Source organism: Pristis pectinata, chromosome 32 (assembly GCF_009764475.1).
Source record: "Pristis pectinata isolate sPriPec2 chromosome 32, sPriPec2.1.pri, whole genome shotgun sequence".
Lineage (NCBI taxonomy): Eukaryota > Metazoa > Chordata > Chondrichthyes > Rhinopristiformes > Pristidae > Pristis > Pristis pectinata.
The window spans coordinates 6,718,147-6,744,453 of record NC_067436.1 but is presented as its reverse complement, the minus strand read 5'-3'; the positions used below and the strand labels follow the sequence as shown (position 1 = coordinate 6,744,453).

Below are 26,307 nucleotides of genomic sequence, written 5' to 3'. Positions count from 1 at the left end.
CTCGACCTATTCCCTTTTGTCCTATCCATCCTTTCCCCACCGTATAATGAGTGATATTTAAACCTATAGGTTCACTCAGCTTTTTCCTTCCCAAGTTCTGTCCCACTTGTGGTCAGCATGTGACTCAGTTGTCTATTTATCATTGTGTAAGGATTGTGTGTTTGAGACATGCTGATCGTTATTAGCCACTGGTCAGCCTCAAAAAATCCAGTAAGATCCTGGCTCCTGCTTGATCCGCAGTCTCTTTTCCCTTCTCCATCTTGGCATCGTGTGTGAATTTAATTTCTGTTGGATGAAACAGAATTCGGATACTTTATGTGCTCTATAACCAAGTTGGGTCTGTGACATCCTAGTATATTCTGGGCACTTCCCCATCTGCAATTATCCTCCTGTAAATGCGATAAGAAAATGACCCATGGTGTTGATAGCTGAAGGATATGTATTGCTCAGAACTCCCCAGTTCTTCAAAAATGTTGTGCAATCGTTTATGGTCACTTGGGAGGGTAGATAATCCATTGACGATCCAAATGATGGCACCCCCAACAAAGTAGCTCTCCTCCCTTGCTGAAATGTGTTGTTGACTTGGGTAGAACACAGAGCTTTCTGATTGTCATTTACTAAGCCAAAAACCGACACTAATGATCATTTATGTAAAAATAAAGTAAAAATAAAGCTCTCTTGATAATCAATGGTACCTCGCAATATAATCAATGGAGGGGGTTCATCCATTTAGAGTAAAATTGCTTAAAAGTATGAAGTTGTCAGAAAAATGACACTAGTATTATAAAACTGCTTTTGTCAGCATTTGGAAATATGCTGAATTATAGTTTTAGATTATTTTGCATGCAGTAGTCAGGTTTCGATATAGTCTCTGTTTGCTCTGGTGACTACATTCTGGACGTGTGACCCTGATTCTCCAGCTGGTTTTTAATCCCAATACTGACCAACTGACACTGTGTAGCTACAAGAGATTCTGCAGATGCTGGAATCTGGAGCAACACATGCAAAATGCTGGAGGAACTGGCTTCTGCCCTCTTCCTTTCCAGTCCTGATGAAGGGTCTTGACCCAAAACATCGACTGTTTATTTCTCTCCATAGATGCTGCCTGACCTGTTGATTTCCTTTGCGTTTTGTGTGTGTTGACACCATGTAGCTACAACCCCACTACTATGGCAATATAAAATAGTAAAATTTCGACATTTGTCATGGAGTCCATTGAAAGATGGGAAAATATTCATTGACTTAGTACTTGCTGTTGTCTTTCACGTGTTCCTCAGCAGTGTGTGGCCAATGCAATTTTGTTGGGAAATGTAACACACAATTTGCTCCCAGCAAGGGTCAACGAATAGCAAGGAGGTAAATGACATGAGGATCTACTTTTGTGATGGCTGAGGTGTACTTACTGGTTAGATACTGCTTTCCCTTGCACCAACTCCATAGTGGATAGCTCCCTTATGTTGTGTTAATTATGTGCTGAGGGTGTGTGTTGTTTGACTGAGATACTAAAACTTCATGTCTTCTGATGCTTTGAGCTGAAAATTTGGTACTTGTAACTCTGAATTGTGTTTGCTTAGTGTTAACACTGCTCCACAGATGGTGAGCCATGGGCTGAATTGAGCTGGATTCGGCCCCCACCTCCAAAATCTGCCTGGGCTGGATACATGGGCTGAACAAACTGACCCTTTCCCCCTCCAATCCCCACCCCACCCCTCTGAACTGGGAGATGCCTGGCAGGACCTCAGCAGAAGGTAGGCCACGAACACCTTCGAAACACTCTGAGAGGAGGTAAAGCTGCGTGAGGAGCCTTGCGTACTGACAAGTTTTGTTTTAAATGATATTTAGCGACATTAAATCAAAGTCAAAGTTGAGTTTATTTTGTCATATGCACAAGTACATGTATGCACAGGTGCAATGAAAAACTTATTTGCAGCAACGTCACAGGCACATAGCGTCAGATGCAACATTCACAAGAAGTAAATTAAACACAATTTTTACAAGAAAGAACACACTTAGAACAAAAGAAAACAATGTCCATTTAGTGCAGAATGGAGTCCTGATGAAAGTCTCGGCCTGAAACGTCAACTGTTCATTTCCCTCCAATAGATCTGCCTGACCTGCTGAGTTCCTCCAGCATTTCACGTGTGTTGCTCCATTTAGTGTGCAAAGTGGTCATAGTTTTAAAAGAAAACTATTAAGATTGCTCTCTATTTACTGAACTTGCCTGACTTGCATTTTCCCATCTCATCTACAGAGCAGGGAATCCCTATTCAGATCAATGGGGTTGCCACTCTTGTGTCAGATCTGGCTAGAGAGAGGAATTACTCACAGTGGAATCCCAAAATAGTTGTGGAGTTCATCTGTTAACACCTTCCACTTATCCTCACAGACTGGCGGCTTATCTGCACATCTGGAACTTGTTTGCTGAAGAGCGTTAACAGTAGCGTTCCCTTTGGTGCTTTCTGTTCCACCCATGAACTGCACATGACTCCCACTTGTCTGCTTTCAGCACTATGTATTATGCATTCGACATACTGAATTTTATCTGCCACAGACCAGCCTTGTTAAGCTGTCCTTGTAGAATCTCAGATAAGACTTAAAAGTCCACAGTCTTTTTCCCCTGCTCCTGCATTTTTCAAATTTAATTTTACTCATAACAAGGCTGAAAACTCAAGGTCTTTATGAATCCCATAACAAAGGAGGATGTTGTTTGGACTCCTAGGTTCCTTCTTTAGTTCATTGGAGCTTCCTATATGACTGCACTTCTGTTTATAGGGTCAGTGTGCTGGTAACTTTAGAACTTGCTATATTTCTATTTAAAAAGTTTAACTGCAAAGAGAGAGCATTAAGGATTTTACAAGTCAACAAAGATTCGACGACAATCTGGTGGATGGAGGGGAACACCAAGGATTAGTGATTGATGGGGTGGGAAAGTGAGGCCTTTCTGAGGTTTTGTTGACAAAGAGGGAGTCAACCAAGCAGTTGACAATGGAGGGAGTTGCAGAGGATGAAAGGCACTCAAAGGAGTCGCCAGTTAAAGACAAGTTTCAGCTGAGGTGGATGGTCGCACATTTGATAACTTTTAACTGGTGAATGTTTTGGTTGATGTAGGTTTAGATGCTGGATGAACATTAATTGTGTGTCGGGGAGGATAAACTGGGTGTTGCAAGATCTAAGTGGAAACTGATACCACGCCTTCAGATAATGCTGACATTTATACATAAAAATGAGTTGATAATGGCTTGGTCTCTGAGTGTGCAAATACAAGTGTTATATGCATACTGTAGTTCAACTACTAAGATTTTGGTGGTTGTGGTTCTGGAGTGAGATCACCAGAGGTGGAAGTTTCTCCTGTGAGAAGTTTGCTGGAAGGAGGTGCAACATTGCAGTGAGAAAGATTGAAAAACATTGGGGCGATGATGTGGCCTTGTGGACACTGGTCTGCACTGAGCTCGGCTCTGTTGTAGACTTGGTTAAGAACTTGGCTTGAGTGCCATCATGAAGCAAATGTAAGATGGAGACTAATTTTTGTGGGCAGCTGAATCTGAGGAGGCTGCTCTTCAGTCTCAGCTGATTGATGAAGTTAAAGGCTTTACTGAGGTCGAGACAGGCCACATTTAGTGGTTGATGCTGCTCCCTGCATTTTGACTTGGAGCTGTTGCGCAGTGAAGATCATGTCCACCATCCCCCTCGATGGATGGAATCCACTCTGAGATTCGGGAAGCAGTTGTTCAACTGCTGGGATGAGGCAGTTGTGGAGGATCCTGCCAATGACTCTCCCTGGGGCAGACAGCAGGGAGACCTCTAGTTACCATGGCTCCTTTGTTGAAGATGGTCATAACTACTGCATCTCGAGATCATGGAGTTGTACAGCACAGAAACAGGCCCTTCGGCCCACCATATCCATGCTGATCTTTTTGCCAATCTGCACAAATCCCATTTGCCTGCATTAGGGCCATATCCCTCTAAACCTTGCCTATTTAAGTGTCTGCCTAAACACACCTTAAACATAGTGATTGTATCTGATTCCAACACCTCTTCTGGCAATGCGTTTCGGATATCAACCAATCTCTACCTTTTTCCAAAATAAATAAACTCCCCTCAGATCCCCTTTAAAACTCCTTCCTCTCACCTTAATCCTGTGCCCTCTTGTTTTTGATGCCCTACCATGGGGGGAAAAATATCTACCCTGTCTGTGCACTCTCATAATGTGATATGTTTATGACGGATCACCCTCAGCCTTCTTCTCTCCAGGGAAAACTAGCCCAGACCATCCACCGTCTCCCCACAACTAAAGTCCTCAAATCAAACTCAAAGTTGAGTTTATTGTCATTTCCACAAGTCCATGTATGCACAGTGCAGTGAAAGACTTGCTGGCAGCAGCATCACAGGCACACAGCATTGGAGACACAATATTCACAACAAAAACATAAATTAAACATGAATTAGACAAAATTATGCGAGAAAGAACCCAATTAGAACAAAAAAATTAGGCTATTGTAGTGCAAGAGTGTTGCTATATTGAAGTAGTGATTAGAGTTCTGCAGGTTGGTTCAAGAACTGAGTGGCTGAAGGTAAGTAGCTGTTCTTGAACCAAGTGGTGTGGGACTTCAGGCTTCTGTACCTCCTGCCCAATGGTAGCTGAGAGATGACATGGCCTGTATGGTGTGGATCTTTGATAGATGTTACCTTCCTGAGGCAGCTCCTCATGGAGATACTTCGGATGGTGGGGAGGGAACATCCTGATGAATTTCTTGCACTCTCTCCAGCGCAATCACGTCCTTCTTGTAGTTTGGCTAATGAATATGCGGAAATCACCATCAGGGCCCCAGCAATCTCCTCCCTGCTTTCCCATCGCATTCTGGGATAGAGCTCACCCACCCCTTAAGGATTTATGCACCTGTACATGTTCCAAGGCACCTAACACCTTCACTTTTTTTTAATGCTGACATGCTCCAGACCATCAACATATCCCTGTCTGAACTCGCTATTCCATGTCCTCCTCCTTGGTGAATACAGAGTAGAAGTATTCATTGAGGACCTCGCCCACATCCCTAGGCTCCACACGTAGATTAATCCTTTGGTCCCAAAGGGGACCCAGTCTTTCCCTAGCTACCCTCTTGCTCCCAATATACCTATAGGCCAGGATTTTCCTTAATCTTGCCTGCCAAGGATATTTCATGGCCTCTTTTTGCCCTCCTAATTTCTTTCTTAAATACTCTCCTACTCCCTCTATATTTCTCAAGAGATTCACTTGATTGTAGATGCCTCTGCCTTCAATAAGTTCACCTCTTGGCTCTCAGTGGGGTAAGACCTTCCATTCCATCTCTGCAAGACAGCGATCCTCTGCCAACCTGTCCCTGCTATATGACGTTGACCTCTGACGGTAAAGGTTCACAGAGAGATGCTGGAAAACATCAACCAATTCTTGTATCTCAGGAGCCACCACTCAGCAAAGATGATGAGATTTGCCATCATCCTCAATGTGCCAGCACAGCCTTTGATTGAGGGAAAAGATTGTGAAGATGAAGATTACAGGCCTGGCACGAAACGTGCGGTGCACTAGGCAGCAGTGTTCTCCGCCCACGTTTGACTCCAAGACCTGCTCTACCTACTGTGAGCACCTCAAAGTACTGGAAAGATGGCACCAATGCTGTCTGTTCAAAATCCTCAAAAGTAACTAGAACGAAAAGCAAACCAACATTGATGTTCTTTCCTTGGCTCACAATCCCAACACTGAGGTTCTGTTTACAGTCGGTCAGCTACTTTGGGCAGGCTACATCACTTGCATGCCTAACACCGGTCTCCCAAAAACACATTCCTTATTCTGAGATCTGAGATTTCCTGGTGTATCTGCATCCTTTCCAGATGTGGACAGTGAAATTGTGGGTTAATGACTGAAGCTATTCAGTTCTGAAACTTCAGCAGGGATATTGTCTGCTCTTGTAGTCTTGTTAATTTTTAGTTGGGGAAATGGCCTCTTTGACTTCCAGGCAGATTAAGGAAAAGGTTGAAGGATTCCTGGAAATTATGTAATATTCCCATTTATCTCCTGGCATGTGACTGCACAAAATGAAGAAGGAACATTTAGGATTGTATTGAGAACCTCCAAAGCCATTCATGAAGAGCACACAAGCCCTGTGCAAACACAGAGGGAGTGCACCACCTTTTAAACTTCCCCACCTAAAGGCACCTCCTCTCCATTTGTGGAAGGATCTGTGGTCCCCACACTATCCTTTACAGTCACCTCAGACCCCATCCCACCTGAGTGGAAGCAAGTCATCCGCCATCTGGGATTGTCTAAGAAGAATAATGATACATAAGCCTACTAAACAATTCATAACGTGCTGTTAGAAAATGGGTAATTGGTTTATTATTGTCACATGTACTGAGATGCACGCAAAACAAAGTTCTTCATTGTCATCCATTCAGATCGTTCCAAAGCACAAGTACATTGAGGTAGTACAAAGGGAAAAGCAATAACAGAATGCAGAATAGAGTGTCACAGTACAGAGAAAGTGCAGGTAGACAATAAGGTGCAAGGCCACAACAGGGTGGATTTGGAGAACAAGCCCCATTGGGGGTCTGTTGAGGTGACTGGCTCTCTCTACTATGAAGTAGCTTTTGTGCAGTTCGAGCGGAGCATTTTGATGTGGGTCTGTCACTGGGAGGTGGTCAAAGTGTTGCTGTCCCTAAACCCAAGGACAAAGCTGCCCTAGAACTAAATACACCTGTGTGGCGACTCACCGTCTAGTCGGGCGAACCGGCTCGGCAGTCTTTTCGCGCGGCGTCGGAGCGACAAGGCCCAAGATGGCGGCGGGCCTCGTCTTTCCGAGCGACGGGGAGAACCCGCGCGCGGGAAAGTCCTGATGACGTAGGACTTACGTCATTACCGGTTGTTTTGGGCGGGAACATTCTGTTCTGTTTGGCAATCCTCCGAGTAGAGTCTTGTTTTATTCCGCGGTAGCAACCACTACATTGGTGACCCCGACGGTCCAAACGGCTTTTGGACCCGCGAAATGAACGACAGCGCAGCAGCCAACACAGTGGCCCTCAAGCTGCCCACCTTTTGGACACTTCGGCCCAGCGTCTGGTTTGACCAGGCCGAAGCGCAATTCCACCTTCGGCAGATCACCTCCGACTCCACGAAGTACTACCATGTGGTTAGCTCTCTGGACCAGGAGACAGCCGCCCAGGTTGGAGACTTCATCCAGTCGCCTCCGGAGGAAGATAAGTACCCGGCTTTCAAAGACCTTTTGATCCGGACCTTCGGCCTCTCCCGTCGTGAGCGCGCCGCCCACCTGCTTCATCTGGATGGCCTGGGGGACAGATCCCCATCCGCCGTAATGAATGAGATGCTGGCATTGGCCGAGGGTCACAAGCCATGCCTGATATTCGAACAGGCCTTCCTTGAACAGCTCCCCGATGACATCCACTTGTTGTTAGCTGACGCCGACTTCAGCAACCCCCGTGAGGTGGCCGCCCGGGCAGATGTTCTGTGGAGGGCCAAGCGCGAGAGCGGTTCGTCCGTCAGTCAAATCACCAGGCCGCGAGCTCAACGCCCGCCTCGCCCGGCCCCAGCAACTGAGTAACCACGCCCCAGGAACACAGACGATGACACGGGTGACCAGATCTGCTTCTACCATCAGAGGTGGGGTGCGGAGGCCCGTCGATGCCGCCCACCCTGCAAGTTTCAGGGAAACGCCAGGGCCAGCCGCCGCTGATGGCTATGGCGGCTGGCCGCCGACAGAGCCTCCTATTCGTTCAGGACAAGAAATCTGGATGGCGTTTCCTCGTTGATACTGGAGCGGAGGTCAGTATTTTGCCCCCGACAGGCCGTGACACTCGTGACAGGCCACCAGGTCCTCTACTCAATGCCGCCAACGGTACAACGATACGGTCTTTCGGCACCCGTATGCTTCAATTACACTTTGGCAGCAGCCGTTTTACCTGGACCTTTACCCTTGCCACCGTCGCCCGACCACTCCTAGGAGCCGATTTCCTTCAGGCCCACAACCTGTTAGTCGACCTGCGAAGGAAGCGGTTAGTCCACTCTAGCACTCTCCGGACCTATCCCCTGGGAGAAATCAGCCCACCAGCCCCGCGCCTGGACTCCATTTCCCTTTCTGGCGACGATTTCGCCAAGCTCCTAGCCGAATTCCCATCGATTTTGGCACCTTCGTTTACAAACTCTAGGCCCACACACGGGGTACGACACCACATCATTACCACAGGGCCACCCCTTCATGCCCGAGCACGACGATTACCTCCAGACAAACTCCGCCTGGCAAAGGAAGAGTTCCGTCACATGGAGGAGCTGGGGATTGTTCGCAGGTCAGACAGCCCCTGGGCCTCTCCCCTGCACATGGTCCCCAAAGCCACCGGAGGGTGGAGGCCCTGCGGCGACTACCGCAGGCTGAATGACGCCACCACCCCGGACCGCTATCCCATCCCTCACATCCAGGACTTTGCAGCGAACTTACACGGGGCCCGCATCTTTTCCAAAGTGGACCTCGTTAGGAGATACCACCAAATCCCGGTCCATCCGGATGACGTCCCCAAAACTGCGATTATCACCCCATTCGGCCTGTTCGAATTCCTTCGGATGCCGTTCGGCCTTAAGAACGCCGCGCAGACCTTCCAGCGGCTGATGGATGCGGTAGGCCGAGACCTGGACTTCGTGTTCATTTACTTGGACGACATACTGATCGCCAGCCATAACCGCCAGGAACACCTTTCCCACCTCCGCCAGCTGTATTCCCGCCTCCGCGATTTCGGCCTCACGATCAACCCGTCCAAGTGCCAATTCGGACTTGACTCTATCGATTTCCTCGGCCACAAAATCACCAGCGACGGGGCAACACCCCTACCCGCCAAGGTGGATGCTATCCGCCATTTTGCCCGCCCCGACACAGTCAAAGGCCTACAGGAATTCCTTGGGATGGTCAACTTTTACCATCGTTTCATCCCTGCAGCAGCCCGTATCATGCGCCCTCTGTTCTCGCTGCTGGCTGGTAAGGGCAAGGACATCACCTGGACTGACGAGGCTGCGGCTGCTTTCGTTAAGGCCAAAGACGCCCTGGCAGACGCCACGATGCTGGTACACCCCAGGACTGACGTCCCGACTGCCCTCACGGTAGACGCGTCCAACACCGCGGTGGGTGGGGTACTGGAACAGCTACTCGAAGGCCGCTGGCAACCCTTGGCATTTTTCAGCAAGCACCTTAGACCGCCCGAACTGAAGTACAGCGCTTTTGATCGGGAACTTCTAGCGCTGTATCTGGTGGTCCGGCATTTCCGATACTTTCTAGAAGGCAGGCCTTTCACCGCTTTCACCGATCATAAGCCTCTGTCCTTTGCCTTCTCCAAAGTCTCCGATCCGTGGTCAGCTCGTCAGCAGAGACATTTATCCTACATTTCCGAGTTCACAACTGACATCCAACATGTCTCCGGAAAGGATAATGTCGTTGCTGATGCACTTTCCAGACCAACCATCCACAACCTATCCTTGGGTGTCGACTACACGGCCCTAGCTGACGCACAGCAAGCCGACGACGAACTGCCCAGCTACAGAACCGCAGTCTCGGGTCTGCAGCTCCGAGATTTCTTGGTTGGTCCAGGTCAGCGGACCCTACTTTGCGACTTTGCGACATTGCGACTGGTCAGCCCCGCCCTATAGTCCCTGCAGCCTGGCGGAGACGCGTTTTTGACTCGGTACATGGGTTGGCGCACCCATCCATCAGATCTACTGTCCGACTGGTCGCCAGCAAGTTTGTCTGGCATGGCCTGCGCAAACAGGTCAGTGAGTGGGCCAGGACTTGTCCGCACTGCCAGACGTCAAAAATCCAGCGACACACCAAGGTCCCACCACAGCAGTTCGAGCCTACCCGTAGGAGGTTCGACCACATACACGTCGACCTCGTGGGCCCTCTGCCAGTTTCAAGAGGAGCCCAGTACCTCCTTACCATCGTGGACCGGTTCACGAGGTGGCCTGAGGCAACCCCCCTGACTGACATCACCACTGATTCCTGCGCCCGGGCGCTGCTCACAACTTGGGTCTCACGTTTTGGCGTTCTGGCCCACATCACTTCAGACAGAGGCACCCAATTCACTTCCACTCTCTGGGCTGCATTAGCGAACCTGCTAGGGACGCAGCTGCACACCACCACGGCCTACCATCCTCAATCAAACGGGTTGGTGGAACGTTTTCACCGCCATCTGAAATCGGCCTTGATGGCGCGCCTGAAGGGTCCTAACTGGGTTGACGAGCTGCCTTGGGTCCTGCTCGGCATACGCACTGCCCCCAAAGAAGACCTCCGCACTTCGTCAGCTGAGCTTGTATACGGGGCGCCACTAGTTGTCCCCGGGGATTTCATACCTGCCCTTCGGGACCAAGGGGAACAACCCCCAGCAGTCCTACAAAGACTGCGCGAGAAGCTTGGCGCCTTGGCCCCGATTCCCACCTCACGGCACGGTCAAGCCCCATCCTGCCAGCCCAAGGAACTACGGGACTGTAAGTTTGTTTTCGTTCGCAGGGGCACACCTCGGGCGCCATTGCAACAACCATACGAGGGACCGTTCCGAGTCATACGGAATAACAGATCCACTTTTATTTTGGACATTGGAGGCAGGGAACAGGTTTTCACGGCGGACCGCCTCAAACCAGCCCATTTGGATCTGCAACAGCCTGTCGAGGTTGCCACGCCGCGACGCAGAGGCCGCCCCCCTAAGCGGCAGCTGGCACAGCCCACGGACCTTGGGGACTGTATCGCCAGTTCTGGGGGGGGTTGTGTGGCGACTCACCGTCTAGTCGGGCAAACCGGCTCGGCAGTCGGGTCGCGCGGCGTCAGAGCGACGAGGCCCAAGATGGCGGCGGGCCTCGTCTTTCCGAGCGACGGGGAGAACCCGTGCGCGGGAAAGTCCTGATGACGTAGGACTTACGTCATTACCGGTTGTTTTGGGCGGGAACATTCTCCCTTAAAGGGCCCACGCAAGGCGGGAAAATAAACCAGTTCTGTTTGGCAATCCTCCGAGTAGAGTCTTGTTTTATTCCGCGGTAGCAACCGCTACACCTGGATTATTACATAAACACATGAAATCATTGTAGGACCAGCCAAATTGTGGCTTGAACTATCAGGTGATTCTGATATGTTACTGAGTTTGATTTTTTTTCTAACCTACTTGAATTTTTGTTTACTTCCTAACAGGATGTATCTGGCATCCCACATGTAAATTTGAAATGGCACATACATTTTATGGTTTTAATTTCGGGTTATTTGCCTAAAGTGTCTAGCTGGAGTACTTGGTAAAACTGGATTTTCTGGTTATTTGTAAACGGGTATAAATACTCTCAATAACAGCCTATCTCTCACAGTATCTCCGTTGCTCCTGTGTGCTTGATTCATTCGTGTACGGTAATAATTCAATAGACTTCAACTAGAATTTTGACCTTTGCAGGGTTCTGTTGTTTCATCTGGGACATAAACTCTGGAATTCCTTCCCAAACCTCTGCTCTCTTTCCTCCCTTAAATTACTCCTGAAAACCTTCTTCAATAAGCTTTTGAACCTTTTCCTCGCATTTCCTTCTGTTTATTGTTGTCTGGTTGCATCTTCTTTTGAGTGAAGCTGCTTTGCTTTTTGCACCAATCTGCCTGGTAATGGAATGACAATTTCTAATCTTAATCTTTCAGGTGAAATATTTGAACAGCAAGAATCTGGAACGTCTGCTGTACAGGGGAATGACCATGTTGCACTGACCTTCGATGAAGCACTCAAAGAAACTGGTAAAGTCCTGAAACATTCACTCTGTCTTTCGCACATTGTGCTTGATTTGCTGCGTATTTATCTCTATAAATCTGTGCTTTAGTGGCAGTTTTATTTTTGCCTCCATTGTAGTTTTTATTTCTCTCAATCACTATTACAAACAACTTCAGCATCATCTTCGAATTGAGTTGTGAAACAGTGTGTGAAGAAACTTAGCAAAGCACTAGTGCGTTAATGGATTAGCTGTGGCTCTAAAGTCAGAGTGCCCATGCAACTTCATTCCTTAGATGTTAGTTTTATCACTGAATGCTATCTTGAATTGAACCAAGTCTTAATGTACTGTTTGATCCTCAGCTGTCCTTCTGAACCCCTATCTTGATTACCAGGGCTACTGATTTGCTTCTTTTAACAGTAGTGGTCTGATTACCTTCAGATTCGATAGCTGCAAAGTTCTTGTAGCAAGTCTCTCAGCCAATCTAGACCAGCAATGATTGCATATATCCAGCTCCTTTTATGTAATAAAACATTCCCAAAGTGCTTCAGATTGTTAGAAATTGTCATTCTTTACACTTTGAATCGGTTCGTACAAATTGTAGGGTAACCACTGTAGCCCTATTATTTAAGATATTTATTTATTAGTCACATGTATATTGCAACACACAGTGAAATGCATCTTGTTACGTTACTGAGAATGTGCTGGGGGCAGCCCGCAAGTGTCGCCACGCTTCCGGCGACAACAAAGCATGCCCACAACTTCCTAACCCGTATGTCTTTGGAATGTGGGAGGAAACCGGAGTACCCGGAGGAAACCCACGCAGTTACAGGGAGAATGTACAAACTCGTTACAGACAGCAGCGGGAATTGAACCGGTGTCGCTGGCGCTGTAATAGCGTTGCACTAAGCACTACATGAGAAATCACAGAATTTTATACCAGTTAGCCTGACATCAGTAGGGGAGAAAATTCTGGAGGCTAACATTAAAGATGTAATAGCACTGGGGAAAACAACAGAGCAAAAATGGAGGAACAATAGAGGAACTCGGTGGGTCAGGCAGCATCTGTGGAGAGAAATGGACAGACACTGTTTCAGGTCAAGACCCTTCATCTGGACTGCTTTGGAAACAATGACAGGATCAGTCAGTTAGCATGGGTTTATGGAAGGAAGATCATTTTTGACAATGTACTGGAGTTTTTTGAGAATGTAGCTAATAGAGTGGATGAGAGAGAATGAGTGGATGTAGTGTATTTGGACTTTGAGGGGTTTTCTCCCACAGAAAAGACTATCCATCTTGTACATCAGATTGGGGTAATGTGCTAAGATGGATAGAAAACTGGCTGGCAGACAGGAAACAAAGTGTAGGAATAAATAGGTCCTTTTCTAGGTGGGAGCCAGTGAATAGAGGGATAGCTCTGGGTTCAGTACTTGGATCACAGCTATTCATGTTATATATTAAAGATTTAGATGATGGAATTAAATGTAATATCTCCAAGTTTATGGATGACTCAGTGGTGGGTGGGAGTGTGAGCTATGAGGACACAGAGAGGCTCCAGTGTGATTTGGACAGGTTGAGTGAGTGGGCAAATGCACGATAGATGCAGTGTAATGTGGATAACTGTGAGGTTAATCACTTTGGTAAAATCGGGAAGGTGGATTATTATGTGAATGGCGAGAGACTGGGAAAGGGAGAGCTGCAGCTCTCCTTAGCTGTCCTTGTACACCAACCAATAAAAGTAAGAAGGAGACGCAAGAGACTGCAGATGCTTTAAGTTGGAGCAACAAACAATCTGCTGGAGGAACTCGGCAGTTGAGCAGAATCCTTTTGGGGGTGTGGGGGGAGGGAGGGGGAAAGGAATTGTCGATGCTTCGGCTGGAAACCCTGCATTAGGCCTCATGAAAGTAAGCACGCAGGTGGTTAAGAAGGCAAATTGTATTTCCGTCTTTGTAGGGAGAATTGAGTACAGGAGCAGGGATATCTTGCTGCCTTTTTGAAACCACACCTTGAATATTGTGTGCAGTTTTGGTCTCCTTATCGGAGGAAGGGTGTTCTTGTTATGGAAGGTGTTTAGTGAAGGTTCACCAGACAGATTGCTGAGATAGCAGGAATGACTGAGCTTGTATTTGCTCGAGTTTAGAAAACTGAGGAGAGACCATCTTGGAATTTTAAAATCCCGATGGGACTGGGTAGACTAGATGCAGCAAGGGAGGATGGTTGGGGTCCAGAACCAGGGATCACAGCCTAAAGAAAAGGGTTAGGCCACTTTTTAGGAGAAATTGCTTCACCCAAAGAAGCAAAGAACCTCCCGCAGAAGGCAGTTGAGGCCAAATCATTAAATATACCCCAGAAGGGGTTTATGACTAAAGAGATCAAAGGTATACAGAGAAAACGAGAACAGGGTACTGAACTCAGTTGATCAGTCAAAGTTGTTCCTAATGTCTCTGTTTGTGGAGACCTAGGTCAAAGCGGTAGGTTTTAAGGAGCATATTAAAAGTGCAAAGTGATGGATTTGACTGTTTTAAGTAGTTTTTCTTAACATGTATAGTGTTTAATACACCTCAAGTGGCTGCACAAGGAATAGCCGCTTCCTAGCTTATTGGTTCGTCCATCAGGTGAATACGTGTTTTCTCATTGGTTGGTTTTTGCCACAGGTGTCTAACAGGTTTCCTGATTGGATGATTGTTAGCTAAAAAGTACCTCTTATCTCAGGTATAAAAGGTGTTTTTTTTCTGTTAATAACTCTTTTGCTCTCTTCCCCCCCCCCCCCACCCTCCCACCCCAAGCTCATTTTTGTTCCTTTGTCTCTGCTCACCTCCTAGTAGTTAAGCTAGTGCCATGTGCTCTGTGGCTGTTTCTTTGTTTTGAACTTTTCCAATAAAACTTTGTGAAGCACCGAGTTGTTTTCAGCTCATTCTTGAACTCCCGAAAGAACCTGCGGATTTGAAAATAACCAGATCCGACAAAAGGGATCGAAAGAGGTGGAACCAGAATTCCAGAACATGGGTATTTGGCAGCTAAAAGTACAATAAGCAAAAGTGGAGCAATTTTAAAAACTGGGATACTTGAGTCCAAAACTGGAGGAGAGCAGCTATCCTAGAGAGGTGGAGGAGGTTGAATAAACATGATGTCTGTTGTTCATGTTCGAACTTGCTCCACCCCTAAATTTCTTTTGGCTCCTGCTTCATCACTGCCTTTATCATAAAATTCTTATCCAAATGTTCAAATTCTTCCAATTCGTTCCCCTGCTCCCAGCTCGTTCTGGAATTTCCTCCTTCCATCCTGCAACTTTCTGACATCCCTGCATTCCTCTAACCCTGGCCTTCTGTAATTCCCCATTTCCTTTGCTCCACTGTCAGGAGCCATTGCTTCATCTGCCTTGGCCCCAAGCTCTGGAATTGCCTCCCCAAACCTGCCTCCTTTAAGACGCTTCCAAAAGCCTACCACTTTTTCCAATCTTAATATTGGACCCATCTTAATACTTTCCTACTTTTGTCTGTGCCAGTTTAATTTGCTTTCCTTTCAAATAACACAGGGCTTTTTAAGAACTTGTGCTCTTATAAATGCAAATTGTTATAAAGCCCTGGTTCATCGGAATACATCAGCCCAATCTCTGAAGTAAAACCATGGCCCATAAAAATCAATGTTTAAAGACTAGGAATTCTTCATTACAATGAATTATGAGAGCAAAAAACAAAACGGCTAGAGGAGTAATACACAAAATATTGGAGGAACTCAGGAGGACAGGCAGCATTATGGAGGGAGACGGGCAGTTAAAGTTTCAGGTCAAGACATTCCAGATGAAGGGTCTTGACTTGAAATGTTGACTGTCCATTTCCATCCATGGATGTTGTCTGTCCTGCTGAGTTCCTCCAGTGCTTTGTGTATTGCTCCAGATTCCAGCATCTGTAGTCTCTTGTGTCTCCAACTGCTGGAGGAACTCACTGGGTCAGGCAGCGTCTGTGAAGGCAAAGGGATAGTCGACATTTCAAGTCAAGACCCTACATCTGGATCCTGATGCAGGGTCTCAAGTCAGAAACATCAACTATCTCTTTGCCTCCACAGATGCTGCCTGACCTGCCGACTTCCTCCAGCAGTTTGTTTTTTGCTCCTATGTACAGCATCTGCGGTCTCTTGTGTCTCCAATGAATTGTGAGAGTTAGGATAACTCTTGTTAAGCATTGTCATAGTCTTTTCCTGCGCCTTGTGTATTAGTTCTGTTGGAAATATATATTCTTAAATTTGTTTTTCAGGTTTTGGAATGTTTCACATGTTGCTGTTGATCGTCTGTGGCTGGGCAAACGCCAGTGATGCCATTGAAATTCTGTGCGTGTCCTTCCTGCTTCCCACTGCCCAGTGTGATCTTCATCTTGGCACAGCAGATATGGGTTGGCTTACAGCGAGCATCTTCCTAGGTAATTTTACAGCTTTTGCCTATTGTGCAAAATGGAGCCTGTTTGATACCAACTCCAGGATCATATACAAAGCTGACAATCGGCAGAGTGAGGGGAAATATTCACCTGTCCCACTTAAGCCCTCAGTACATCAACAAGTGCTTTACAGCCAATGAAATGCTTTTTAAATTACAATATAAGAAATACAACAAATTTCTGCATATCAAATTCACACAAACCGTATATGATAATGGACTGAGTTTTTGGCTAGCTGGGACAAACTAGGAAGAGCAGGAACTCTTCCCTTCTGTTGTATGACATAATACAATGGGATCTATGCTTCTTTGAGAAAACGAGGCATTAGTATAATGCCCCTGCCTCCACCATACACTTGGGCAATGCATTCCAGATTCCACCACCCTCTCCGTGGGAAAAATAATCTTCCTTGGATCCCCTCTTGAGTCTCTTCCGCCCCCCACCCTCAACTTGCATCCTCTAGTTTTTGACATCTTTTGTGGGCAAAGTTTCCCACTATCTACCACTCAAACTTTTGCCTATCTCAATCAGGTCAGCCCTTGGTCTCCTTCACTCTAAGGAAAACCCAGCCTATATAATCTCTCCTCATAAGTGAAAGACTCTGTCCAAGGCAAAACCCTGGTGAATCCTCTCTGCACCATCTCCTTCCCATAGTAAGTTGACCAGAACTGTGCACAACACACCGACTGTGGCCTAACCAATAATTTAAAATGCCGTACCATTACCTCCCTGCTGTTATACTCTGTGCCCTGCTAATGAAGGCAAGTATCCTGCATGCCTTGTTTACCACTTGCCTTCCTGTGCTGCCACCTTCAGGGATCCTTGAACCTGTATACCAAGTTCCCTCTGTTCCTTAGTACTTCCAAGGGCCCATTCAGTGTGTGGCCTATTCTTATTAGTCTGTAGATAGAGTGCATCACTGGGCACTTATTAAATTCTATCTGCCATTGCTCTGCCCATTTTACCAACTGATCAATATCTTCCTGTAACCTAGGACTATCCAACTCACTATCAACAAAAGTACTAATTTTTGTGTCATCTGCAAGCTTACTAATCATACCTCCTACATTCATGTCCAACTCATTAATGAACAGTAAAACTCTAATGATGCAACACACTGGGCACTTTGGTGTCAGACTGGCAGATTTTCTAGACTGTTGGATGTTATTCCAATTAATATCCCAACACACTTTAAATAGAGTTTTTTAAGATATTACACAGTATTATAACAAACTTTCAGGTGAACCCAGTAAGTTTTAAGGGTGTGCAGCAACCAGGGCCCTGGTGAGTTTCAGGGGTTCGTAGAAAACGTCACCTATGAGCCAAATGCCAAATAGTTCATTAGCGAATTATCGGAATTTTACTGAACATGACAAACATAAGGTTATGCTACTGGTCACGGGCTTCCAATCAGAGAAGCAGCCCTCCACCAAATCCACCTGCTTCCTTCACTAAGCCAATTTTGGATCCAACTTGCCAATTTGCTTTGGATCCCATAGTCCCCAACCTTTTGGACCAGTCTCCCATGTGGGACCTTCTGAAAGACCTCCCCAAAGTCCACATCAACTGCATCAGCTGCACTGCTCCGAACAAAGCCATTTGACTATCCTTTATTGATCCCTGCCTTTCCAAGTATAGATTTATCATGACCCTCGACTTTTTTTTCCTAAAACTTCACTGCCAGTGACGTTAGACTCGCAGGCATGTAGCTATCAGGTTAATCCCTGCTGCCCTCTTTGAATAACGATACCACATTTGCTGTGCCAAAATGCTTGTAGCTAATGATATGCTTTGAATTAGGGTTATTGTTGTGAGAAATGCAGCAGGTTCTGAGCATGAGCAGTATGCTGATGCATACTGACCTTTGTTTGAGTGATAAAGTTTGGCTAGGACACTAGGGAGTATTCATTCCCCTAGTGCTTGAAATCGTGCCCGAGGTCCTTAATGTCCACCTGAGAGGCAGGACTCTCATTTACCCCTGTTGTACACACTCGTGCTGCTGCTCAAGAAGTTCAAACAAAATGGATGAAACTTCTAAGTGGTCCCAATGTATTGGGAAAGTTACACTCTATCTATAAAGGGGAATCAAATAGGCTTTTGCTTTCTTTCGTATATAACCCTGGTTAGAGGGGAACTGATGAGGCAGAAGTGAGACTATTACATCAAGCATAGAGCAGTACAGCATAGGACTGGACCCTTTGGCCCATCAAGTCTATGCCAAACACGATGCCAAATTAAACTAATTCTCCTGCACGTGATCCATATCCCTCCATTACCTGCATATTCACGTGTCTACCTAAAGCCTCTTAAACACCTCTATCATATCTGCTTCCACTACTACCGAGCACAGCCCTTTCCAGGCACCTACCACTCTGTGTGTGTGTGTGTGTGTGTGTGTGTGTGTGTGTGTGTGTGTGTGTGTGTGTGTGTGTGTGTGTGTGTGTGTGTGTGTGTGTGTTTAGTATAAATATATTGCCCCACACCTCCTTTAAACATTCCCCCTCTTGCCTTAAATGCATGTCTAGTATTAAATATTTCTATACCAGGAAGAAGATTTGACTGTCTACCCTATCTATGCCTCTCATAATTTTATAAACTTCTATCAGGTCTCCCCTTGGCCTCTGACGCTTCAGAGAACAACCCAAGTTTGTCTAACCTCTCTCTATAGCTAATACCCCATAATCCAGGCAGCATCCTGGTAAATCTCTTCTGTATCCTTTCCAAAGCCTCCACGTCCTTTCTGTAATGGAGCGACCAGAATTTTACACAATGTTGTTTGCACTTCATTGCCAGCTATGTGTTTGTGTGTGTGTGTGTGTGTGTGTGTGTGTGTGTGTGTGTGTGTGTGTGAGTGTGTGTGTGTGTGTGTGTGTGTGTGTGTGTTCTGTTGTAAATCTAATTCTCTTTAGAAAGCTGTTAGTGAATTTGTTTCAATTGCTGTCTGAGATTCCAGACTATAACTCACTGCAGAATAAATTTCACCAATTGTCCACTCTGCTTTTATTACTAGTTCTCCCAAACTCTCTGGTTATCAAATCCGTATGCATTTAAAAAAAGTTTCTCGTTTGTGTTTTGAAAACCATTCCAGATTTAGAACATCTGACTAACTCTCCCATTGGCTTCTATTCCTTGTCTCTCTCCTGTCTCTGAAGACCCTCTTTCGTGTCGATCAAAATGCAATACAACTGCATACTGAAAATCTGGAATAGAAACAGAAAATGCTAGAAATACTCAGCAGGTCAGGCAGCATTTGTAGAGGCAGAGAGGAGGTTTTGGGTTGATGACCCTTCATTAGAATTTTTCTTCTAGTTCTGATAAAAGATCATTGATCTGAAACGTTAACTCTGGTTCTCTCTCTCCATGGATGCTGCCTGACATGCTGAGTATTTCCTGCATATTCTGTTTCTGTTCCATCTTTCCTGCAATTGTTCTAGTGTGACTCCTTTGTGCTCTCTGCAATGCCTTGCCATCCTTTAGTTCAAATAGTAAAAAATTGAAATCTGACATAAAAAGTAAAATGTGAGGAAAATGGAATAGGTAGTTTAAAAATCTGTGAAGGGAAATGATGGGTTGTGATCTTCAGTGTGTGTGCAAGTCTTTTTCAGGGCTACTCCATTCTCTTTCCAGATGCTGACAATTTCCTTGAGTTGTCAATTGAACTGTGAGGGGGAAGGTTATTGATCTACTTGGTATTTTTATTTGTGCTCTTAATGGTAACTTGCTGTCTGTCAGCTAGCTGTCCATCATTTAAGCCAAAATATTATTTGAAGTCTTAAAAGTTGGTCTTTTCATAAGAAGAGGCTCAAAGATGATGTGAAGAATTGGAACAGAGTAGATGGAAACTGATTTGGACTTAGAACAGTTGCTGTATGTACCAGTGGACTTAAAGGATCTTTGGGGTTGTTTAAGCAGGGAAGCACTTGAATCCTATCCAATATTTATCTGTCTTTCAAAGCAATTTTATTAAACAAAAGATTTGATCATTATAATATTGCTTTTATTTTGTACTTTCTTTCAAACCATCAAATCTATGCCAGTTCTCAGTCCATTCCTGTCAATCCCATTCCCCTACAACCTATTCTCTCTCAGAAGCTCATTAACTCCCTCCAATTCTCCTACCACTTGCCTATACTAAGCGTAATTTACAGTGGCCAATTAACCTATCAACCAACACATCTTTGGGGTATGAGAGGAAACTGGATCACAGGCAGAATGCAACTCCACACAGACAGCACCCAAGGTCAGGATTGAACTCAGTACACTGTGCCACTTCATTGGTGTTGGAGTGCTTTGGGTTGAGCTGAGAACATGAAAGCTGCTATGTAAATTTTTTTTATATAATTAGCTCTAGCACAAAGACTTCTGAGGCAGTGGAATGCAGTGCCAGAGTTGATGGCTGAAGCAGTAAGCATTTAATGTTAGCTCTGGTACGTGGCCAAGGAAAGGCAACTATTTGCATGTGAACAGCATGGCAGTGTGGAAATTGGGTCCCTGTGAAGGGATAAGGTAGAGCATAGACTCTGGGGCTGAATGGTCTGTTTCGGTCTCTTAACACTATGTAGTTGTATGTCCAGGAAAGATAATTTAGGAATAACACTCCCTCAAACAAGTCAGTGGGAAATGAATGCTATAATGATGACGTTGCAAAATGTGTCACCCCAGATACCTAGGCAGAGGTGAACTGTCACTAACTAGAGTTATTTCAATTTGGGACATGGCTCGCAATAAACTTGGCCTTGAAACAAAGTCTCTGTGGATTATTACATGGACTCATTAGGTTTTGGGTGCTGCTGTTAGCAATCTCCCCATGATTACTCTTGTGGCAGAGGTACATTTGTTTTCTGACGTTATAAATCTCCAGCTTGAGATTTAACTTCAATGAACATCAAAATGGACAGGCAGACAGGTGAAAACATTATTGGGACTATTCTGTATTCTAAGAGTGACTTCAGAGATTAGTGAGCTATTGGCATGGTTTAACCTTGTTACTCCAGCTGCCACACTAAATTGGGATTGGCCCGTATCAGCAGGACCATTGTGAAGTGAACTAGACGAGGCAGCACGTAGTTACCTGGCAGTGACGTGGCATGTAGGATGTCTGGGCTTATCACCACAGTTCATTATTTTGCTTTCATGTTCCAGTGCTGCTGTTACCTCTTTAGATTTCAAAATCTAGCCCTCGTTAGCACCTAGTCTTTTTTTAAAATTACCCCATTGACTCCACCCTCGTTTAATTTCAAAGGCCACCTCGGTCTGATGGGACAAATTGAGTGCATGGACTATACTTGCTGAGTTGTCTATTGAGACCATAAAACGCTCTGGGTTCAAGTATTGCACCCAAGCACGTAACCTAAACTTGTCCTTTGCTGTGCTGGAGATGGCTCCTTTTAGGTGAGATGTTACTCCAAGACTCCGTCAACTTGGTGAGTGTCAGAGGTCCTGAAACACAGTTGGAAAGAAACTAAGGCTTATGGCTTTCAGTCTAAAATTCCTCTTTCAATTAGTAACCTGGGAAAGGAAAGGAATACTGGATCATTTAGCCTGTGTGCTGCTTGTGGAATCTTGCTGTGTACAAATTTGTAGCCATGGTGTGCTCCAAGATTGAATGTGAAGCACTAAAGGGTAAAGATACAATCCTCAAACAACATGTTGTATCCAGGCTTACAATAAGTGTTTCTCCCCATTTATGCAGGTATGATGATCGGGGGCTACGTGTGGGGGGCCCTTGCGGACCTGAAAGGTCGCCAGAGAATTCTTGTGCTCTCGTTATCAGTGAATGGGGTCTGTGGAGCTGCATCAAGTCTGGCACCTAATTACTGGACGTTTCTAATGTTGCGATTCTTTAGTGGAGTTGGGTGAGTAATGGGCCAGGCTCCTGCTTTTCTCTCACCTCCCTTGGGCTTCCCACTCTTAGTAGCTTCGTGAAGCTGTTGCTTCTTGGGCAGTCCCTTCAGGATCAAGGTTGACTTCCTTCCACTCTGGTTGTGTGGGTCCTGAGACAGCTGAGTCCAAAGTGGGAACCACAGATGGGGCAGGACATGTCTGACGGGGCAGGTGGTTAGTTTGTTACACTCCTGGTGTAAAGACTCTATGTGCCCCCAAAACATGACCTTAAGGTTCTCAGTACCATTCCAAATGCTCCTTCTCCACTTTGATCATGGGCCTTGGAGACAGTGGGGATGTTCCATTTCCTCATGGAGACTTTAAGCACATCCTTGAATCTTTTTCTCTGTCCACAGGTGATCTCACGACAGAGTTTGGAATAGAGTGTCTGTTTTGGGAGTCTACCGTCAAGGGTGTGAATGATGTGGTCAACTGAGTGTAACCAGGGCCTCACTATTGGGAATGTTCCCCATGAGAGGATGTGAATTTAGAAGGTTTTGTGGAGGCGATGTTGGTGGCTTTATCCAGCACTTTGAGGTGCCTGCTGTAGATAGTCCAGGTCTCAGAAGCATATAGGAGGGCAGGGATCATTGCTGCCTAGTAGACCACGGGTTTCCTGCCAAGTCTGAGTCTTTGATCTACAAAAATCCTTTTACTCAATCGTCCAAAGTCTGTGTTAGTGTATTGAAGATGGTGGTTAATTTCATTATCAACATCTACCTTCACTGAGAGGTGGCTCCCAAGAGCTGGGAAGTCTCGTAGGTGGAGAGCAGTGTGCCACAGATGTCGGAGGACTTTGGGTTTGTAGATGTCCATCCTTGGAGCACTGAGGGAGAGAGAGCACCAGTGACTGTTATGTGGGGGATTGTGTTGAAGCTCTGTTGCTTTGCTCCCTTCCAACCCCTGTCCCAAAACTGAGTCTGAGGTCCGAGGAGAGGGTCGACAGCAGCTAACCTGCCCCAAGGTGCTGCCTAACCCCTCCTTGAGGAGCATACCTCGAATGAGAGTTCCACTTGTTCCTTGTTTTGGTTCTGTCCACCCTTGGCACGATCTAGTCTGTTGCTGGCACAGATTGGACATTGAGTGGACAAAAGGAGGGTGGCAGGGAGATGGAAGGTTGGGGTATGTGGGCAGTGGCATTAACGGCCCATATCCCTGTAAGGTCAGGAACTGTGCATGGCAAAACACAGTTGAGAATTGTTGTAGTGTCTTGCTACAAAGACTTTGAATCTTCTGATGGAAGCATATTCAATAGTAACTCTCGAAAGTGAATCGACTAAATACTTGGAAGAGAAGAATTGGTGCGTGAGAGCGTGGTAGAGAGGCCAGCTGGCACAATGGCCTGATCAACCCCAGTGCCATTTTAGATCTAGTACTTTGCACTGAGAAAGGATTAATACATCTTGTTTAAAGAGACCTCTGGAAAGAGTGATCTAATAGAACATCATTGCATATTGTTTGAAATTGATTAAACTTGACCTGAAGCCCAAAGAAACAGTGAAAAGCTCCGAGTGGGTTGGTTGTGGTGTATTAGGAAGCTACATTAAAGGGTGTGACAGTGGACAGGCTAGCGGTTAAAGAACTAAAATGCAACTTGCAACAAATATTACATATTTAAGGCACAAAGACACAACAGGGAAAGTGGTCCAACCACAGAGAAATTAAAGATGGTGTGAAATCCGATAAAGAGGCTGATAAACTTGCCAAAAGAAGCAGTAAGCCTGAAGATCGAGAGAGCTTTAGAGTTCAGCAAAGGATGATTGAGAAGTTGATGAAGAATGGAGAAACAGTGTGAGAATAAACCAGTGAGGAACATAAAAACAGACTGCAAGAACTTTTAGAGGTATTGAGAATAGGAAGGAACAAGCAACGGTAAATGTGGGTCCCTTCCAGATGGAGACAGGAGATTTATAATAAGGGATGGCAAAATGTTAAACAAATACTTCATCTCCATAGAAGAGTGCAAGTGAAGCTGCAAAATAAAGCACAATTTGTAAATAAATACCACTCGAGACATTCATTAACCTGAAAATCGATAAATCCCAAAGTCCTGATGACCCGTGTTCCAGAGGTTTGAATGAGGTTGCTGTGGAGATATTGGATGTTCTGGTTATCATCTTCCAAAATTCTATGGAGTTTGGAATGGTTCTTGTGGATTGGAGGGTAACAAATGTAATCCCACAATTTAAGAAAGGAAGGAATGAGAAAGCAGAAGTGTATCTGGGAAAATGCTGGAATCTATAATAAAAGATGTGGTATCAATTTGGAAAAATTTCCAGTAATCACTGCCCTCTGTTTTCCTCTCCCTCCCCCACCCTTTCTCTTTCCCTTCTCCCGCCCTGACGACCTGCCCACCTCCTCCCCTTTATTCCATGGCCTACTGTCCTCTCCTACCAGATTCCTCCTCCTTCAACCCTTTGCCTCTTCTACCTATCACCTCCCAGCTTCTCACATCATTCCCTTTCACCCCCCTCCCCCAGCTACCTACCTTCCCCTCTCACCTGGACTCACCTGCCGGCTCGTGCTCCTCCCCCTTTTATTCTGGCTTCTGCCCTCTTCCTTTCCAGTCCCGGTGAGGGGTCTCAGCCCAAAACGTCAACTGTTCATTTCCCTCCATAGACCTGCTGAGTTCCTCCAGCATTTTGTGTTAGATGTGGGGAGGATGTTTTCCCTGGCTAAGGAGTCTAGAGTTGGAGATTGAAGTCCCAAAGATAAGGGGTTGGCCATTTCGTACTGAAATGTGAAGAAACCTTTTCACTTAGAGATTGACAAACGATTGGAATTCTTTATTGGAGGTCTGTGGTGGCATGGTCATTAATTGAATTCAATCACCGTTTAAGAGTGAGGGACTGCACACTTAAACTTTTTTTTAAAAAACTTTATTTATACAGCACGGTAACAGACCCTTCCAGCCTAACGAGCCCATGCCGCCCAATTACACCCATGTTAACCTACTAACCCGTACATCTTTGGAATGTGGGGGAAACCGGAGCACCCAGAGGAAACTCATGCAGACACGGGGAGAACATACAGACTCCTTACAGACAGCAGCGGGAATTGAACCCCGATCGCTGGCGCTGTAATAGCATTGCGCTAACCACTACACTACCGTGCCACCCTTTAAAACAGAGAAATGATCAATGTTTGAGGGTCCTGAATCTTTGGATTCTTCCATCAGTGGTGGAAAAAAAGGCTTTGAATATTTTTAAGGCAGATGAAGATGGGTTCTTGAAAGGCTACATGGTGTAAGGTTATTGTGGGCAATAGGGAATGTGGAGTAGAGGTTCTAATTAGGTCAGCCATGATCTTACTGAAAGGCTTGCGGGCTGAAGGGACTACTGTTAATTTGTATTCTTGTATGTCCAAAACAGATTATTGGATTTTAAAGGCATTGAGGGCAGGCAAATCAAGGTGACCAAAGTGTCAGCCATGATCTTTGACAGAACAGGCTTGAGGGGCCAAATGGCCTACCCCTGTTCTTATTTTTATATGTCCTACCACAATTTGAATATTAGAACATAGAACGGTACAGCACAGGAACAGGGCCTTCAGCCAACAATGTTCTGCCAAACTAATTAAACTAATAATTAAATGCCTAACTAAACTAGTCCCTTCTGCCTGCACATCCATATCCCTCCATTCTCTGCTTATTCATGTGCCTATCTAAGAGACTCTTAAATGTCTCTATCGTATTTGCCTCCACCACCACCTCTGGAAGGCACCCACTGCTCTGTGTGTGTTTGTATATGTGTGTGTTTGTATGTACATACAGTAGGTATGTGTGTGTGTGTATACATTATACATATAACTAATTAATTAAAAAAAACTTGCCCCGCACATCTCCTTTGAACTTACCCCCTCACCTTAAATGCATGCTCTCTAGTATTAGACATTTTAACCCTGGGGAAAAAGATTCCGGCTGTCTACTCCATCTATGTCTCTCATAATCTTATGAACTTCTGTCAGGTCTCTCCTCAGCCTCCGCCGCCCCAGAGGGGAAAAAAACCCAAGTCTGTCCAACCTGTGCTTGTAGCACATGCCCTCTTCTTATATAGATTATATCAAGTTTATAATCTGTTTATAATCTCATTCAACCACTATACCAAGGCAACTCCCTTTTTATAGTTTCTAAAGGTTTGAGTTTTTTATAATTTGCTCATTTCTTAACCAACTGAGGTCTTTAAAATGCAAGTCAAATCTCAATTGCTGTGGTGCGGGTTTGGTTATAAAATGCATATTAGA

At 45.6% G+C, this 26,307-nt stretch overlaps 1 protein-coding gene across 4 annotated transcripts in view; it reads left to right on the top strand.

Moving 5' to 3' along the window:
- Positions 1-26,307, top strand: part of sv2 (synaptic vesicle glycoprotein 2) — a 79,020-nt gene that overhangs the window by 6,505 nt on the left and 46,208 nt on the right. For 2 of the 4 annotated variants that reach the window (XM_052042485.1, XM_052042486.1), the window contains 4 exons: positions 1,594-1,748; positions 11,688-11,780; positions 16,006-16,167; positions 21,875-22,037. In XM_052042485.1, coding sequence (XP_051898445.1) covers positions 1,724-1,748; positions 11,688-11,780; positions 16,006-16,167; positions 21,875-22,037 — 443 coding nt within the window. In that variant the 5' untranslated portion in view covers positions 1,594-1,723. The remainder of the gene's footprint in view (positions 1-1,593; positions 1,749-11,687; positions 11,781-16,005; positions 16,168-21,874; positions 22,038-26,307) is intronic. The other 2 variants (XM_052042483.1, XM_052042487.1) reach the window with 1 other exon arrangement.